This window comes from Curcuma longa, chromosome 12 (genome assembly GCF_044706935.1).
Source record: "Curcuma longa cultivar G26 ecotype Majalengka, Jawa Barat chromosome 12, ITB_CL_G26_1.1, whole genome shotgun sequence".
Classification (NCBI taxonomy): Eukaryota; Viridiplantae; Streptophyta; class Magnoliopsida; order Zingiberales; family Zingiberaceae; genus Curcuma; species Curcuma longa.
Window position 1 is genome coordinate 8,934,933 of NC_133872.1, and position 18,142 is coordinate 8,953,074.

The following is an 18,142-nucleotide window of genomic DNA, read 5'->3' on the forward strand; positions in this document are numbered from 1 at the left end:
TTCAGATGATGGTAGAGGTAACAGGCTTTCGATCTCCTTTGATCCTCTATAATTTGGCCTGAAGTCCTACATCTTGGCAGCTCATGGGCTCAGCTTCCTCTCTTTCAAATTCAAGCCTGATACCAGCCTCAAGGATTATTTTACTTTCCATCTGCCAAAGCACAGACAATGATAACTAGGTGCATAGAGGAGCATTGTTATGCCATCATCATCTTCTTCTATGAAGGATTCAAATGTGGATTACTCCTCTCAAGCTTGAATAGCTGTTTGGCCAATTTCTATTTCATATCCTTGTCAACCGTCTTCATCGCTTACCTGCTGCTCATAATCAAAAACTTGAGCAACTCCAGACAGATCATACAGCTGAGATGAACGAGGAACCTGCTCCTTCAAGGACTGATATTGTTTTGTGCAAGAGAATTGTTAAGGTCAATGCTAATAAGAGGAAAGGGCTCTGGAAGAAATATTATACACATTGGTTGCCCAAAAGTTTGTCGAAGCTGAGTTCCCTGAATCCTTATAATATCTTAATTAGACCCTTCCTGCAGGGTTAATCAGTAGCTATCCAGGATGAGAAACTTGAAAAGCTACATTCTTCCTCCACCAACCATGGCTGCTCAGTTGTCATCTAGTGAGTCACAGCTGTAGATAAATCATGGATGTCAACAATGCTATGAAGGTCACTTTGGTAAACAGAATAAGATCCAATGCACCCCACTGTAAAAATATTGGCACATACAAGATGTCTGCTACTCCCTCGCTATCTACTAGGACATCCTCTATACACCGCCAATGTTGTATAGTCAACTATCTTCTTTGACTCTAACTCCACTACAATTCCTATAGAGTATACCAGTCTTCTTCAGCGATGTCTCTTCTCAATCAAATGTTGTTTTATCTCATGAAGGTACTTCTACTGCATTTATGATACATACCACTAAGCATTCTACTTAAATCATTGCTTGGGAACCTTTGAACACGTCTGATAATATCCACTTATTCTCTACTCACTTAGTTCACCACCCAATATCATATATGCCAATGGTTCTTTCACATTGACAAAAGACATTGGACAAGTTTCTATTGCTTTATCCTTTTTTCTATTTTTGTTTATGAATTCCTTTGGAATATGTTATCATCTGTCAATAAACTTACCAAATCTTTAAAATGTTCAATGGCATTTATTGGTAGATTGATTTCTATTTAAAATTCACAGACAAGGACAGAGATTAGATTAGTGTTGGGAATAAGTCTCAAGGTTTGTATCAACTATCTATACCACCTCCATCTGCTCTTGTAGCCGATCCCTTTAAATTTCCTTAATATATCCACAATAACTTAGGTTTTCTGAATCTTTCTAATCTTTAGAAATTAGAAGATTAGTTTTATCCCATCTTAAGAGTTGCATCTTCCTAATCTTCAGAACATGGTGACTAGTTTATCCTACAGTTCTAAGTACTCGTGCATAAATATCATATATCACTAGGAACTTATAGTTCTACATTGAATAATAAACATAAATAAAGATACTACCTAGTGCCTTACCCTAATAACTTTTTTATTGCAAAATGCAGTCAAAACTTAAACAAAATATAAATCCTTTAGTATTCTTAATTGCATTACCTATTTCCAACTAAGATTGCAGGTTCTTTCACAATTTCTTTTAAGAAATCAGACACTTGGTCCCTCCAAATTGTTGCATCGTAGTCAATGATAGCCTTCTCACTCCATCCAAAGCCTAGCAAATCCAGGGCATAAACCTTGAGCGCAAATGGTATGGTGGATTTAAATACAGAAACGTTCTCTGACTGTTGAATTAGATTAGAAGTTGAAAGAAATTATTCAAACATTAATGACAAGCCACTTTACTATGGTTTGTCGCTAAACAAGCTTTCTGTAGCATATGACATTTAAGATTTGTGGAATAACAAAAAAGAAAGCATAATTTTTCATTTCAATATGCAACTCGTTCATTAATGTTAAATCTGATTATTACAATTATAAATTTTCATTAAGTGTGCAATTAGAAATTTGAATGTTAATGTCATATAGCTGCATTATATATAGAAACAAGATTTCGTAGCACTAATAGCTTGAAAACAATTACCTCCAATGAAAGGCAGAAGCACCAAATCCATGAATGAGGATGACAGGTTGCCCCATTCCTTGTTCTACATAATGGATCTTGCATCCCTTCCATGTCCAAAAGTTATAGCCCTCTGCTCTAAATGGTAATCTGTCTATTCCTGGAATACAAAAACGAACATTGATTAGTTTTTTAATGGACAAAACAGCCAATGTTCTAATTTGAACTTTTCAATGTGTCCGATATAAGATGAAGGATGAACTACATAGACATGATATATAATGTCTAAAATATAATGAAATCCTAAGTAATATACCAGAAGATTTGTGATGACAACAAAACTCCATATGTTAAAGAAAAGTACAATTTATAAGATTTCAGTGCATACATATTTCAGGTGACGGGAATCATGAGACACTTCATGCTTTCTATATTGGTTTTTGATATGGTGCTTTGATTTCTTTGGGACTTCTTAGAATTAGTGATGGTGTCTCGGATATACACATCTAACAGAAATGGAGGCACTGATGGCTTCTTGGATGGTGTAATCACATTAAATGATTTAACCTTTTGTGTGGCTCTGACATGGCTATATCAATGGATGCCGCAGAGCACCTTGAATTATTAGGTAGTGAACATTGTAGTGAACATTGTGAAGGGGTTATAGAATAAGAACCTTGGAGGTATGAGTACAAAGTTTAGAATGTGATCTTGTACTCTTGGTTGTACACCTCGTGACCAGTGAAGCCATTGTCATTACCCCATGGATGTAGCTCTCATCTTGAGAGTAAATAATGTATTGTGCCTCTTTCTTTGTGTTCTTTTGTTATTACTTTCTTCCCTAACCCTATCTTCTACATGAAAAATGGTATCAGAACCAAGATTTTTAGATTCTCCAACACGGCGTCCAAGATTTCTAATTCCAAGTTCAAGGTGGAAAAGTTTGATGGGAAGAAGAATTTTAGCCTTTGGAAAATCAATATGAATGACCTACTTGTTCAACAAGTCTTGCACCAAGTTTTAAAAGGAAGAGAAGCAAACCCCATTTTATCAAATAACATTGGAAGAACCTAGATCTCCGTGCTGTAAGTAGCATTCAACTTTGCCTTGCTGATTAAGTTCTTTATAATGTTGCTAAGGAGAAGTCTGTTGCTTAACTTTGGACAAACTAAATGGTCTTTACACTACAAAATCTCTTAGCAACCGGCTCTATTTAAAGAGAAAATTGTACACCTTGGAGATGAAGGAAGCTACTTCTGTTTATTAGCATTGAATAACTATAAAAAACTATTAAGCTAGCTTCTCGATATTAATGTCAAAACTGAAGATGGAGACAAAGCATTGTTGTGATCGAGATCTTTGCCTCCCTCTTATAATTACCGCACTAACCTATGGCAAAGAGACCATAGATTTGGATGTTGTCTCTTCAGCTTTGTTGTCAGAAGAACAAAATAGGAAATCACAATATGGGAAGAGTCAAGCTAACGGTTTATTTGTGAGAGGGCGCAAAATTAAGCGAGAACCTGACAATCGAGGTTGATCCAGATCGATTTTTAGAATTGTAAAGAATGCCAAGTGCTACTACTACAAGAAACAAGTGCATGTTAAGAAGGATTGTTGACATCTGAAAGCAAAGGTGAGCAAACTGCAGAAGACCAAGACTATTAGCATGGCCAAAAGTTCTGATCAAATCCAAGAAGGTAACATCTTTCAGTGTCTCATGGGGCTGATCAATTTTCAAGCTCTTCGATATCTGATTCTGGATGTTCCTATCACATTTGTCATAACAAGGGCCGACTCAGCTCGTGGATGTTGTTGAACTAGAGTGTGATATGTTCTAAAACATCAGTTTTCATCTTTATTTGCGGATTGTTTTTCATAAATTACTTATGGTCAATTTAACAAACAAGAAACTTAAGGATTGTTTAGGCCAATGTTAAAGAATAGGAAAAGAGAGCGAACCTTGAACAGTATCCGCAGTCAGCAAGGAACAGCAAACTGAGAAGGCGATTCCTCCAGAAACGAAAGCTCTTCTCGACACTCCGCATTTGTTCCCTGAAATAAGGAATCAGAGTTCGAGGATCCGAGAAAAATCGCACTGAAAGAGGAAGCGTGACCAACCGTTCGTACGAATGCTCCTGTCGAAGGCGCTAAACTTGGAGAAATCCCCCACGGAAGACGCCGGGACGCCGGGAACGTGGCGGCGAGGAAAGCAGACATGGAGGAGGAGAAAGGGGATCTGTGTGGCCGACTTCAGGCATGGGCGTGGCATCTCGTAAGCCGCCGAGCCGACGAAGTTGGATAGATTTAGCTGTTTACTTGGAGGTGCCGACGAGAAAAAGAATGGATTGAATATCTTTTATCCGTTCACTTGAACAAAAAATGAAATCCGTCCTTAAGAGACTCTATCAAATCGGCTCTACTATTATTTGTAAGAAACGTCAATTTCTTCAAAATTCACAAATTAAAACATAATGAACTCACAGATTAAAAAAAATAAGCATTATTTTTCAAGTATTTTTTTAATCCATCTGAAATTGAACGGAATAAACTTTCCTTCCATTTCAACTTATAATATGGACATTTTAATTTTAATCAATACTAATAATATTATATTGTAATAATTATAATTCATAATTATTATAATATATACATTTCATCTCTAATTAATATTGATCAATATTATAGACATTTATTTTTAATTAGTATTAATCAATATTATATCATAGTAATTATGAAAGTGTAATTGCTACTAAATTAAAACTATAATTATATAATAATTATGATCTTATAATTATTACAATAATATCAAAAATAAAAATAATTTGGAGAGAAAAAATTGTGCAGAAGCCGAATGAGATGTTATTTTAATAATAAATGAAAAAGACACAAGGAAAGCCAGGAACGAAACGGCAACAGAACCAGTAGCAATGTTGGGAAATGCATCTCTTCCCCAGTTGGACACCCAGTCATCAGTTCGAGCAGTGGCCGAGGACGATGAGGAAATCAAAAGATATGCCAGTATCTGTAATCAGCAATACAACAATTCATGCATCCATCCATCACCTCATTTATAATCATCCCATTCATCAGATTTCAACTTTGAGGAAAAAACATTGGAAAGGGCACAGTAGTAGTTAAAACCAAGATTTAAAATATCAAACCGTATCGAGATTTCAATTCCAGACCGGAATGATTCAATTTCGATACCGTATCGTACCGTGTCAGTATAATTTTAATATTTTTAAAATATAAAATATATTAATTAAAATAAAAAATTTAATCTAAATATTTAAAAATAAAAATAAAATATTTTTAAAAAATAATAAGATAATTTTATGGATTTTAATAAAGTCTATTTAAATTATCCCAAACTATAGTTAGGAATTGATTATTAAAATCTCAATTAAACCTAAGTTAAAAACCCCAAAAAAATCCAAAATCCCGACTGCTTGTGCCCCCGGTCGCGCGTGGAGGCGTCGTCGGGCTCGAGCGGCGCCTCCGGTGGCATCGCCGGGCTCGAGAGGCGCCTCCGGTGGCGTCGCCGGGCTCGAGCGGCGCCTCCAATGGCGTCGCCGGGCCCGGGCGACGTCTCTGGAGGTGTCACCGCGCTCGGGCGATGCCTCTGGAGGCGTCACCGCGCTCGGGCAACGCCTCGGGAGGCGTCTCCCGGCCAGAACCGCTATGCCGGTCCGTCGGCGAAACGAAAATTTTCGCTCGTATCGCACGATACGGCTCGAAATTTCAATCCCTGGTTAAAACTACTTGAGCTATAAACTAATACTCTGTTGTTTCACAAATATATTTTTTCTATTTCCTCTGAATTTGGTTACAAAAGAATGAGCAAAATTACTCAATGTCGATTTCCATGAAAACTCCATGATCTAATAAACAAGTATTACTACTCCTACAAGCAAGCTAAACTACACAAATACCAATCGCTAACTCTAACAGTATATTAGGTCTGATCAAGTGGGTAGGTCTTTTGTAATTCAATTAGATGTTAGCAATGGTTGACATATTTTTGGGATAGAAAGAAATATAGAAAGTCATAACAATGAATCCTATGTTTAAGATGTTTGATGCTTAATTTCTAATCCTAACCCCTACCAAGCATGAGAACACGTTGTCAATGCTCGCATCCTTGTTTCTAACCATGTTGTCAGTACTCTTACTTTGATAAGAATACATTCTGCAATTTCCCATTCTTGTCGAACACACAGAAATCATGATACCTATTTACAAAATAATATCCTATCTTATAGTTTAGTTGCAAATGTTTTCCAATTCAATGCATTTGCAAAATTTACACTCCTGATATTAGTACTAGGCTTACGACTTACCTTTTCCTTGTTCTTTCTTATCTCAGAATAGTTTCATTTAGAGGAAGCATACACCATGCATAGAGCTTGATCCCGATATCTGGCAACATATCATCACTATACCAACAAAACAGAATGGACTTGAATCACACACTTTATCATATTCCTTACTAGTATCGATTTTTAACTGATTTATCTACATATATGTAGATGATCAATAAATCTCCAAAAGCATCTGCATTACATACCTACAAGGAATCAATACCTTTCACTGAAACAGGAAAAAAGTTTGTCTTGCTCTTTTCATAAATCAAACAACACTACTTTATTATAAGTAATTTCAATGATCTACTATTTCTTAGCAACTGAAAGAAATTCCCAAACTGGTCTCAAATGACCTACAATTTCAATTATAGTCAACTGATTTCATATTTGCATACAAAATATCCATTTGTGTAAAAGAAAAGGATAAGTGGACCATTGTTTACTAAATATCAAGTCTTCAGAAGATGTAACTGAATGAAATGTCATAGGATGAAAAAATTCCAGATGTCCAGAATGTAGGCGACATTATATCTTTAGTCACACAGCGGTTGATCCACAGGTTGATAGGGTGGAGGGATAGAACTTTAATTTTTGAATACCACATCCTTAGATAACGGACCCAAAGAAATCTTACAGGATGACTAATGCTAAGAGACCACAATGGGCAGGCAGATGATTTCTTTAGTTTCACATTGGTTACTCCATGGGTTAATAAGGTGGAGAGGCAACACCACCAGTCCACATAAGTACCATGGATGAGGAAAGGCACACTGCCAGTCCACATAAGTGGAGGCAAGCGTCGCTACACTTGTGCAATTACGAATTACACTGTAATTTTAATCATGCCAAGATAGTGACATTTTGACCATAATCAGTGTTTTGCTTCTATCTACTTGTAAATTTAGTGCATTCATACTTGCTTATCTGGTCATTATTTAGGGGAGAGTCATGAAAAAGCAATTTGTCCTGTATTATATATATCTATGTCTGAGAATCCTTTATTGAAGGAAAAAGCAATTATACATTGCTTTCTATTAATTAATACAAGTTGTCACAGATACATTCCGTACGTAAAAGATTGCACCAAGAATAGTTCTGTACAACTTCATCATGGGTTTTTTCTAAACAAGTAGATGTCTTATGCTATTATTAACTTTGCCCTAAATGATTATTTATTTGTGCGCAAACTTGGTGTTCGACTTGGTAAGAGCTTATTTATAATCGTTCAATGTACACAAGATCAATTAAATGAACAAGCTTAAACAACTTATTAAACTAAATAAAAAACTTGAACACATATTATGTTCAACTAGTTAACTGTTCATGAACAATATTCACAATGTCCTCGAACAAAGTTTATGATCCATCTTCATCAGCAAAGCTCTTATCATAGTTGCAAATAACAAAAAAGCTCTCACTAACCAACCAAATAAGTTTTAAAATCTAAAAGTTTCAAACAATCAAACCACTCAAATTGAGAACTTGATAACATCTAAACGAACGAAACTCAAGCTTGTAAAAAAGAAACCAAATAAGCTGGAACAACTTTTTCAACGACGTTCATTTGAAGCTCGGCTTGGCTTGGGTCGGTTACCATATCAATTTGAAAAACACAAAGCTGGACTCATCTTGGCTCATTTATAGCCCTATGGTTAGTCCATAAATAAAAAATAAGTTGCTTACATAGGTAAAAAAAATTCTTACTTAGCAAACAACTACTGAGAAGAGATGACTTCTTCTAGAGGTTAAGACAATTTGTATATTTCAAAAGAGAAGAACTATTAGTTACTCATTAAATCATCTCAGAATTCAGTGGAAGTATATCAAAATGCTTAAAGCAATGAATCAAAAGATAACAAAAGCTTCTTACAAACTAATTATCTAAACTAACATAGGCAGAAAGAACACTTTAAGTTGGTATACCTGATCCATGGCGAAGTCAAAGTAGTCACCCAGAGGACGGCGTATGATGTGTTTCTCCATAACCTTGTTGTGGACTTGCGAATACAACTGGAAACCAGAGTAGAGGCATCCAATCACGTTCACTGACACGCAATAACTGCACGCTCGCAGGGAGGATCATCATCAAAGCTAAAATTTCTAGGTTATAATTAGAAGGAGAAAAAAAAGGGGCCGAACCTACCGGTATTGCTTGTAGCGGTGATAGGAGTCGAGGGCCCATCCCTTGTCTCTGTCAGAGGAGAGAACGGAAAAGGATACGAGGCATAAAACCGCCGCTGCAAGTCGCGCGGCCACCGCCGCACGATGGATGCCCTTCTCGAGGCGGCCCCGACTGACGATACCAGTGACTACACGCGATCTGGAGCCTGAATCCGGCGGAGCCGCCTCCCTCTGACCGTTCCACGGGTACCAATCATGAGGAGGAGCAGCGTTGGCCTCCACTTTCGCCGCAAGCGTCGAGAGATCGTGCCGGCTAGCCACCGCGGTGGGTTCCGTAAGTGGGGCAGTGCCTATCGGAGTGTTGTGAGGCGGTGGCGGGGGGAAGGGGAAGGCGGAGGCGTCCTCCTGGCGGAGCGGCGATCGGATGGGTTCCGTCGTCATCGCCTTGTTGCGCGTTGCCGGTGGGTTAGGGTACAGTGTTGGGGCAATTTATTATTATCAAAGCGTGTCATCCAATTCTTTTTTAAAAGGCACTTTTAATTATCATAATCGTAAAAACGGACACGCTTTACTTTTCTTTGATAATATTGATAATATTTTTATTTCAGTGCTACTAACATTAACTAATAGAACATATAATAATTAGGACAAAAATCAAATAGTCATCCGTCTTTTATAAAATCGTTACGTGCTGGAGCAAGGATCGAATTTCAATGAAGTCGAAATAAATTGTAACTTCTCGATTTATTTTCTCACGAATGGTCATGGAATCGATTATGTGGGACTGCTGGGGTGGCGGATTTCACCTTGTTGCTGAAGTTACATGTTGAAGTTATCCCCGGGGCATGATTGAGTTGGTTACTACGGGATAGACTTACTGAAATGAACAAGGGTTGAATCTCGACAAAGTTGAGGCAATGCCCTCCCTCGTAGTGGTCAATTGCAACTTCCCGATTTACCTCCTCACAGATGATCACGGGGGCGACCGTGTGGGGCCGTTGGGGTAGCGGATTCCACCTTATTACTGAAGTTACATGCTGAAGTCGAATCTCGACAAAGCCGAGGCAATGTCCTTCCCTGTAGTAGTTAATTGCAGCTTCTCGATTTACCTCCTCACAGATGGTCGTGGAGGCGACCGTGTAAAGCCGCTGGGGTGGTGGATTCCAAGTTTTGCTGAAGTTACACGTTGAAGTTACATGGATATCTTTCTCCCGTAGTGGTCAACTATAACTTTTTAATTTACCTTTTCATAGATGGTCGTGAGATCGATCATGTGAGGCTGCTGGAGTGGCAGATTCACCTTTTATTGTAGTTAGATGAATATCTCCATCCGTAGTTGTCAACTGTAGCTTCCTGATTACCTCTTCATAGATGGTCGTGGGACTGACCGTATAGAATCGCTGGAATGGCGGATTCCACCTTTTGATGAACTTAGATGGATATCTCCATAGTTGAGTTGGTTACAATGGTGGGGCAGCTGGGTGGCGGATTCCACTTTTTGTTAATGTTAGATGGATATTTCATTTCTAATTAAAATCAAATAGATGCCCCTTTAATAATTTTATTTTAAAAATACCTCTTGACCTAGTATTATTGTAGAAGTTATCGAGTAACTACTCCAATCCAACGTGTAAAAGCTACCCATGACTACTACAATATATTTAGAGTGACTTTAGTGTTTAAAATTTAGAATTTACACTGTATAAAAGCTAACTAGTAGCTGCATAACGTATTTAGGATAAATTTAGAATTTAAAATTTAGGATTATATTGTGTAGAAACTACTAGTAGTTGTTACAATATATAAAAGTTACTCAATAGTTACTATAACGTGTTCAGAGTGAGTTTAGGATTTATGATTTACATCATTTAGAAACTACCCAGTAGCTATTATAATGTATTTATGGTGAGTTTAGGATTTAAGGTTTAGAATCTCTAAATAATATTATCAAAATAATATTTATCAATTTGATTAAAATTATTTAAATTTCATCAAAATCATTTTAAAATAATTATAGAAGCTATTATATAGTTGTTACAATCATAAATCCTAAACTCATTATAAATACATTATAGCAACTACTGTGTAGCTTCTACACGTTGTAGCAAATATTCAATAACTTCTAAGCGATGTAAATCTTAAACTCATCTTAAATTTGTTGTAATAGCTATTGGATAGCTTTATACGTTGTAGCAACTACAAGTAGTTACTACAATAATACTACGTCAGGGGATATTTTTGAGATAAAATGACTGATAAGATGCCCATTTGATTTATTTGTTTTTGAAAAAGGATCATCATTTTGATATTTTTCAGTATACCATAGCAGTCGCTATATTATATTAAAATAAATTGATTTAATTTGATAAATCTATTATATATGAAATACTTTTATATTAAAAAAATTCTTTATCAATTTAATTAAAATTATTTAAACATATTTAAAAGCATCTTAAAATTATTATAGTAACTAACTATTATAACAATATAGCATATGGCTAGATGTTTAATACTACTATTACTTAGGTAGAATCCGCCATCCAGTGGTCTCACATGATCGATTCTACGATCATTTGTAAGGAGGTAAATCAAAAAGCTACAGTTGGCCATTACGGAGGAGAGCATTACCTCGACTTCACCGAGATTCGACCCTTATCCACTTCAATAAGACTGTCCCGCAGTAACCAACTCAACTATGTCTCGGGAGCTAAAAACAGTATGGGTAAAGTTTTTATAGTGATCGGCCCTACCACCAAAACAACCCCATAGTCAGAAACCTCCTAAGAAATTTTTTAGAGGCACAGCTGTACCTCTATGTTGACAAAAAGTTCCACTGTCGAAACAACATCAGTCAACAAACTCCTCAAAGGGAAATATATTTATTATTAAGAGGACTCGAATTTGAAATCTCAAACAACACATATTTTAATACTTACCAGTTAGATAAGTCACTTCGACTACTATTACAATAATTAAGTGGTTATTATACCACAATCAATTAATATGGTTGCTGCAACAATTATAGTAGTCATTAAATTCCTACTACAAAGTTGTTTAATGGTTGTTATATTATTGTGAACAACTATATGCTATTGGAGTAGCCATTTAAATAGCTACTATAACAATCTTATAATAATTTTAACCTTTTTAAAGTGATACTTAAATTTAAGCATCTTTGACCAAGTTAATAAATAATTTTTTATATAAAAATATTTTATGCATAATATTTTTGATAAAATTAAATTAAAAATATAATTTATTTTAACATGGTATAGCAATTACTTTATGATTGCTTAGACCTTTTGAACTTATACAATGTCTTTCTTGCCTAAACCTCAAATATGAATGGACCATAGTTATGTTCCTTGTGTAGGATCTATGCGGTTGAGAGAGGGGGGTGAATCTTAATCATTTATTTTTCTTTTTCATTCGTCGTTTCCATCAAAGTTAATCGTAGTAGAAGAATATAATATCCAAAGTCTACGCACTCAAACGTGAGTCCAGTTTGATCTCCTTTTCGAAACTTTTTCGGAGACGGAAAAACTCTTACAACGAAATAATAAGTACAAAAGAATATTAATAAAGGGTTGGCATTTTGATGTTTAGACAATATATTGGCGCCATCATATTTGGATAATATGTTGTGTCTTGATGTTTGGGCAATGTGTTTGATTGAGTTTAAGTTAGGTTGATATGTTAAGTAGGTCAAGAGTTACTGAATACTTGATATTGAATGAAGTCCAAGTGACTTAAGATTGACCAAAGACTTGACAATGATGAAAGTTGAAATAATATTGGTAAATGAAAAAAAAATCTAAAAAGATGTTGACAAGTATTGACAAGTAGAAAGTTCAATAAGTGTTGACCAGTGTTGACAAACAAATGATAAAAATTGATTTAAGATAAAAGATAATGTAATAACAATAACTAAACAAAGGTTTAAATAGTTTCAAAATCTTAATGATGTAAAAGACAAAAATAATCCTAATACAATAATAAAAATTATTCAGAGCTTCCAAAAAGACTTTAAATGATATTTTTTAACCTAAGAGTACTGGTCATTACAGATTATACCTTTATAATGAAAATTTCGATTTGATATATTAAAAGTCTCATGGTTCAACCTGAATAAAAAATTATGACCTTTCAAAACTCAAATCTCCTGCATCATTTTCCTTCTTCGCATCTCCCTCCCCCTCTTCCCCTACTTAACACCTAAGTAAACACTTTTGAAGTTCTCATCCCACCTTTGTTCCTTATCTCCTCCCCATCAATAAAATAATTTTCCTACATCCAAGCAAACATACCCTAAATTGAAGATGGGAGAACCGACGCCCTGGGGCATTATTGAGTTGGTTATTATGGGGCAGACTTGTTAAAGTGGACAAGGGTCGAATATCGACGAAGCCGAGGTAATGCCCTCCCCCGTAGTGGTCAACTATAGCTTCCCGATTTACCTCCTTATAGATGATCGTGGGGTCAACTGTCTAGGGCCGTTGGGGTAGTGGATTCTACCTTTTGCTAAAATGAAGAAGATGGGAGAACCGACAAAGTGCTGATCTCCATGAGAAAATAATGAAATGTTGGGAATTATAATTTTCTAACCGTATAAATTCAAAAGCATGAGAACTCGAAACAAAAAAATAAATTCAGCACAAGAATCTAATCACATCATTTTATACGGTAAAATTAAATATAGAAGACAAGACGATAGACTTGATTGCAGCAAAATAGTCATCATTTTTATGTGAACATCGTCTACGAAGTCCAAATTCTGCGGAAGAAGAAGAAGCACACAAGGAGGTTGGTCTTCTGAAAGAATTAGGTTGACCATATCAGAATCTCTTCACTGATGAGGAGCATAGAGATTTATTCACTTTCACTCAACTAATCTTGTAAATATACAACTTGCGTCTTTGTTTACTCGTCCAGTAAATTTGAAGTACAATTTATACACATTCAAAAGTCAATTTTAAGATATTTTTGATCCTCTTATGGTACTGATGGTGTATATTTGATGTCGGATAAAATAGCAAATATTCTGGGACGAAAGATTAGAGGAGAATTAGAGAGAAAACAAGTAGGAGAAATTGAGAAAAACGAAGAGAAAATTGCGATAGCTGAAAATTACTAAACATGCATGTAAATAGACTGTAAACCAAATCCTAATTTGAAAAAAATCAAAAATATCTAAACTCCTTAAAAATAAAAAATTACTATAAATAATAAAAAAAATAAGTTTCGAGTCGCGGATGAATCACTAATTAAACAATATCGAATGGGTCTAAAAGTGGATCGATATGATAGAATCTATACCGAATAAAGGTATTTGAAAAGTTTTGATTAGTAATTGTTCCGACCAAATGTCGCCGACGGTCACGCCAACAGTCAACGAACCGCCACCTAGGACACTGTGGACCCCGCGCTAGCAAGACCTGAAAGATCACAGATGAATGCAAGGATTAGCGGGTGCCGGGGATTCCCGGCAGGCCACTCCGACGCTCAAGTCAGTCTCCAATGATGAAGAGGGCGAGAAGAAGAAGAAAAACAGTTGTAGTGAAAAATGTGCGTATGTCTCGAGAGAGAGAGAGCTTGTACCTTCATGGAAACTCATATACCTTCAAGGGGAACATTCCTTCTGTCAGAGGAGCGGACTGTGATAGTATCAAGGGAGACAAGCTCTGTGCGCTTCTGACATCTACACCAGTAGGGCGGCAGCTAGAGGGCAGGGGTGATGCGCCTAGTACCCGTTCCCTGTGATTTGAGCCTACATGTTACTCTTGTCGTTTAGCCGTAAGTGGAGATGCAGTACCAACTGAGAGGCGGGGCGTGGCTGCCAAGCTATTGCCTTTTTCCCTGAGCAGATATTCACATATTCGGTTGTCTCTAGCCCATTTGTCAGCTAGCCGGGAGACTGAAGGCGGGGTGGATGTCGACGTGGGGGAGAGGCCTGAGGCCGGCGTCGACCGGGCTTATTCAAGCGATATGGGTGCCCTGAGCAATTGAGCAGGCTAAGTAGCAGGAGTGGTTCTAGCGGGCTGACTAACTAGAACGGAGGGAGCAAGCGAGCCCAAGGCCCCTGGTAGACCGATTAGATCGGGGGCTCTGGGGGCAATGGCGGAGCCAGGATTGCCGATCTACCCGGGCTGATCTCGGACCCCAACTTATCTTCTTTTTTCTCACCATCAACTCATCTAACATCCTTCTTTTTCCTAAGCTGTCTTTTTTTTTCTACTGCCGACTCACCCGATATCTTCCTTTTTAACATCATGGCCGTTGTTGGCCCTCGGACTAAAGTAGAATAACATATGACTTTGTCCTTGGGTATATATACCATATGACATACCAACAATCTACTCTGACCATATAATGAATGCGATAATAATTTATCTATCATAAGAAAATACCTGTATCTATGCGAACAAATTTATATCTCAGAATCAATAGTCACGCCGGCTGCAATCGCTTATAATAGTCGTGATTCACAGATAGAAAATTCGTAAGCAATCGTTGAACAGAACAGTGACAGAAGAGTATGAAGAAATCGAGCGACCGAGCAAGTGAAGAGGAAGAAGAAATCACGGTGGAAGAAAATCGTGTGAGGGTTAGGTTGGGGGGCGGGGCGAGTGAGGAGGAAGAAGAAATTGTGGTGGAGGCGGGAGGGTGAGGAGGAAAAAGAAATTACAGTGGAATAAAAAATTGGTGAGGGTTAGGACGACCGGCTGAGCGAGGAAAAAAAATCGTATTGATTAGGTATTTTATTTTATTTCCTTAAACTGAGCCATATATTAAAAAAATTAATTATTTACTTTAACAAAATTTACCCGGGCTGTACGCTTAAAAAAGGTAAATTTAGATTATTATTTTTAAAAAAATCAATGAATAATTCATGATTCTTAAAAAACATATTACCCGGGCTGTATACTTAAAAAAAAAGTAAATTTATATTATTATTTAAAAAAACAATGAATAATTGGAGATTCTTAAAAAATCTTACCCGGGCTACAGCCCGGGTAACCTTCAACGTCCCTCCGCCCTTGTCTGGGGGACAGGATGCAATAATGCCTGGGTAAGCTGAGAACTATGGGGCCCGGGCGAACTGGGCATTAGACGGCCCGGGCGGGTAAGGTCGGGCCGATTAAGTTGACCAGGCAAGGTTAATAGGACAAGCTGGCCAAAGCCGAGCGTGTCGTGTGGATCAGGTGGATTGGATGGGCCACACACACCGGGCGAACAACAGACGGGCTTGGGCCCATAAAGCAAGGTTGACCGTTGACCTCAAACCGACCACGTTGGATAATATATTGACCTGTCTTGCTACATCAAGCTAGGACAGGACCCACCACATCAGTAATCGATCATGCTTATTTGATATCCAAGTTAAAAATAATTTAAAAATTATGATTCATTGAAGTTGGATCATTCGTGAGTCGCCCCTGCATCCATATTTCTTACCAAGTGTTGTATCTAACCCGTAAGAATCAAGAAAGACCAAGATAAACCCCCCATAGGTATAGTACATCGGTGAGGATCAAGGGAAAGACGAACATCTGAATAATCTAAATGTATATAAATTGTGTTTTAGATTTACTCGATAGATAGATAGATAGATAAATTAGAGAAAGATCGTCTATCTGATGTATATAAAAAAAACTACACCAGGATAAAACTGAAGAAATACAAATTAACGATGAACATCTGAATCTGAAGATAAGGAATTCAAGGAAAATTTCATTCCATTCTTGTTAAAATCTGAAAACCAATCAAGCACAGCGATTAATTTCTGGTTTTGTGATGAACAGGAGCATCGTGATCGTCAATTCCATGGCTGGCGAAAGATCTCCCGAGCGTGCCAGAGCACGCTCCGGAACCTCTCGACGTCCAGCTTCACCATCTGCCGGTGCATGTAGAGCGACACCCAAGTGCCCGACCCCTGCTTCTCGAACACCGCCTTCGGGTCCAATTGTTAGAAGAAAGAAAATTGAAGAGAAAAGAAAAAGTGGAAAGAAATAAAATTTCTTCATTGATGATTTTCTCATAAGGGATACAATTTATAGGGATATTAAAATGCTTGGTCAATTGACAAATTAATAAATAAACTATCAATTGACATATTATAAAAGAAAAGTTCTAATCTTAATAATAAATTTTTATTGACTAGTTCTCTTTTAAAACTAGTTCTCTTTTACCCCCCGACAAATTCAACGGGAGATCTTTGACGTTGAGTTTGCTTGCTAGTTTGGTGAAACGTTGTCTGGACAATGGCTTAGTAAAGATATCAGCAAGTTGATCTTCTGCAGAAATATAAGAGACAAATAACTGTCGAGTTGCCACACGTTCTCGAACAAAATGAAAATCAATTTCCACATGTTTTGTACGAGCATGAAAGACTGGATTTGCTGTAAGATATGTCGCTCCAATATTATCACACCAAAGTTTTGGTGGGACATTTGATGCAAGATGAAGTTCTGAAAGAAGCGATTGAAGCCAAATAATTTCAGATGTTGTATTGGCTATAGCTTTATATTCAGCCTCAGTGCTTGAACGAGATACTGTAGGTTGCTTTTTCGAATTCCATGAGATAAGATTTCGTCCAAGAAATATTGCATACCCACTAGTAGAACGTCTATCTTCAGGAGAGCTTGCCCAATCCGCATCGCTATAAGCATGTAAGTCTCTAGAAGAATGACGATATAAAAGAAGACCATGTAAAATAGTACCTTTGAGATAACGAAGTATTCTTTTTACATTATCCCAATTTTGTTCAGTTGGAGCATGCATAAATTGACAAGCACGATTTACTGCAAAGGTAATATCAGGTCGTGTGATAGTGACATATTGTAAGGCTCCAACAATACTTCGATAGATTTGAGGATCAGACATAGCTGGAGATGATGGAGTTGCAGAGAAATTATTTATAGCAATTGGTGTGGAGACCGGACGTGCACCATCCATTTTAGCTCTTTGGAGAAGTCCAGTAATGTATTTGCTCTGAGAGAGGAGACAACCCTCATCATGTGGGATAAGTTCAATACCAAGAAAAAAATGAGCATTACCCAAATCTCGAATAGGAAATTCTTGATTGAGAAGACCAAGTATAGTTGTGATGCCCTTTTGATCATTGCCGGTTATTAAAATATCATCCACATAAATAAGAAAAAATATCATAGATCCATCATTATATTTGTAGAAGAGAGAAGAGTCTGTTTTTGATCCAGAAAATCCTTGAGCTTGTAACCAAGTAGATAATCGATGAAACCATGCACGAGGAGCTTGTCGAAGACCATATATGGATTTCTTGAGCTGACAAACATGAGATGGAAATTGTGGATGGATAAACCCAGGTGGTTGCTCCATAAATATAGTTTGCTCAAGATGACCATGAAGAAAAGCATTAGAAATATCCAATTGTCGTACAGGCCAATTAGAACTGACAGCTATCGATAATAATAATCTGATAGATGTAATTTTGATGACGGGGCTAAAGGTGTCATGAAAGTCAATACCTGGTTGTTGATTAAATCCTTTGGCTACAAGACGAGCTTTGTACCTTTCAAGAGAACCATCA

The 18,142-nt window shown here is 37.0% G+C and overlaps 1 protein-coding gene and 1 pseudogene across 1 annotated transcript; both read right to left on the minus strand.

Annotated features, from left to right (window-relative positions):
• LOC141843150 (pheophytinase, chloroplastic-like) overlaps positions 1-4,385 on the minus strand; it is a 9,810-nt pseudogene extending 5,425 nt beyond the window's left edge.
• A 326-nt stretch (positions 4,386-4,711) lies between these two features.
• LOC141843149 (CASP-like protein 4A3) lies at positions 4,712-9,028 on the minus strand. Its single transcript, XM_074731184.1, has 3 exons — positions 8,597-9,028; positions 8,377-8,512; positions 4,712-5,111 (listed from the first exon to the last, which is right to left on the minus strand). Exons 1-3 carry the CDS (start codon positions 9,013-9,015, stop codon positions 4,884-4,886), a joined length of 783 nt encoding a protein of 260 aa, XP_074587285.1. The 5' UTR covers positions 9,016-9,028; the 3' UTR covers positions 4,712-4,883.
• Positions 9,029-18,142: the final 9,114 nt, after the last annotated feature.